Below are 1443 nucleotides of genomic sequence, written 5' to 3'. Positions count from 1 at the left end.
GTGTCCCCTGGTTGGGCTGTTCCGGTGTCCCCTGGTTGGGCTGTTCTGGTGTCCCCTGGTTGGGCTGTTCTGGTGTCCCCTGGTTGGGCTGTTCCATGGTGTCCCCTGGCCGGGTGCGGGGGACCAGGGCTCCCCACTGCCACCTTCAGCCTGGGCACGGGCACGGGGTGATGTTGGGGGCCGGCGGTCGGTCCCCGCTGGGCAGCGGCTCCCGGCACTGCTTCGGTGCGCCGCAGCGGGGGTCCCGGCAGCGGCCGGGGGGCCTGGAGCCCCGGGGGCGGGCCGGGGGGCGCAGCCCCCACAGCCCCTGCAGCCGCCGTGCGCCCGCAGGCACCGAGTCCTTCGGGCTGTTCTCGTGCACGGTGAACGGGGAGGAGCGGGAGCAGACCCACCGCGCCGTGTTCAGGTGAGCAGCGCGGCCCCGGGGCGCGGGCGGCTCCCGGCGCCGGCAGCGCCCCGTCCCGCCGCCCTCGCCGCCCGCAGGTTCATCCCGCGCCACGAGGACGAGCTGGAGCTCGACGTGGACGACCCCATCCTGGTGGAGCTGGAGGAGGACGACTACTGGTACCGGGGCTACAACATGCGCACGGGCGAGAGGGGCATCTTCCCCGCCTTCTACGCCCACGAGGTCGTCGGCCAGGCCCGCGACGTTGGCGGTAGGGGCAGCGCCCGCGGGGGCCGCGGAGAGAGGCACGGTGCCACCCGTGCCACCTGTGTCACCCGTGTCACCCACATCACCCGTGTCACCTGTGTCACCTGTGCCACCTGCATCACCTGTGCCACCCGTGTCACCGGTGTCACCTGTGCCACCTGCATCACCTGTGCCACCCGTGCCAGCCGTGCCACCCGTGCCCCCTGTGCCCCCTGTGCCACCTGTGTCACCCGTGTCACCCGTGTCACCTGTGCCACCTGCATCACCTGTGCCTCCTGTACCTCCCGTGCCAGCCGTGCCACCCGTGCCACCTGTGTCACCCGTGTCACCCACATCACCCGTGTCACCCGTGTCACCTGTGCCACCTGCATCACCTGTGCCACCCGTGTCACCCGTGCCAGCCGTGCCACCTGTCACCCGTGTCACCCGTGTCACCCGTGTCACCCGTGCCACCTGCATCACCTGTGCCACCTGTGTCACCCGTGCCAGCCGTGCCACCTGTGCCCCCTGTGCCTCCTGTGTCACCCGTGTCACCCGTGTCACCTGTGCCACCTGCATCACCTGTGCCTCCTGTGCCACCCATGCCTCCCGTGCCAGCCGTGCCACCTGTGCCCCCTGTGCCACCTGTGTCACCCATGTCACCCACATCACCCGTGTCACCTGTGTCACCTGTGCCACCTGCATCACCTGTGCCACCCGTGCCTCCCGTGCCAGCCGTGCCACCTGTCACCCGTGTCACCCACATCACCCGTGTCACCCGTGTCACCTGTGCCACCTGCATCACCTGTGCC

General features: G+C 70.6%; 1 protein-coding gene across 1 annotated transcript in view; it reads left to right on the top strand.

Annotated features, from left to right (window-relative positions):
• MAPK8IP2 (mitogen-activated protein kinase 8 interacting protein 2) overlaps positions 1–1443 on the top strand; it is a 9719-nt gene that overhangs the window by 7118 nt on the left and 1158 nt on the right. Inside the window, exons 6-7 of the mRNA XM_026050399.1 lie at positions 331–406; positions 484–656. Coding sequence (XP_025906184.1) covers positions 331–406; positions 484–656 — 249 coding nt within the window. The remainder of the gene's footprint in view (positions 1–330; positions 407–483; positions 657–1443) is intronic.

This window comes from Nothoprocta perdicaria, unplaced genomic scaffold (genome assembly GCF_003342845.1).
Source record: "Nothoprocta perdicaria isolate Ctin4 unplaced genomic scaffold, notPer1 scaffold_681, whole genome shotgun sequence".
In the NCBI taxonomy this organism is placed as follows: Eukaryota; Metazoa; Chordata; class Aves; order Tinamiformes; family Tinamidae; genus Nothoprocta; species Nothoprocta perdicaria.
The sequence above is the reverse complement of the archived record's forward strand: the minus strand, read 5'-3'. Positions and strand labels throughout refer to the sequence as shown.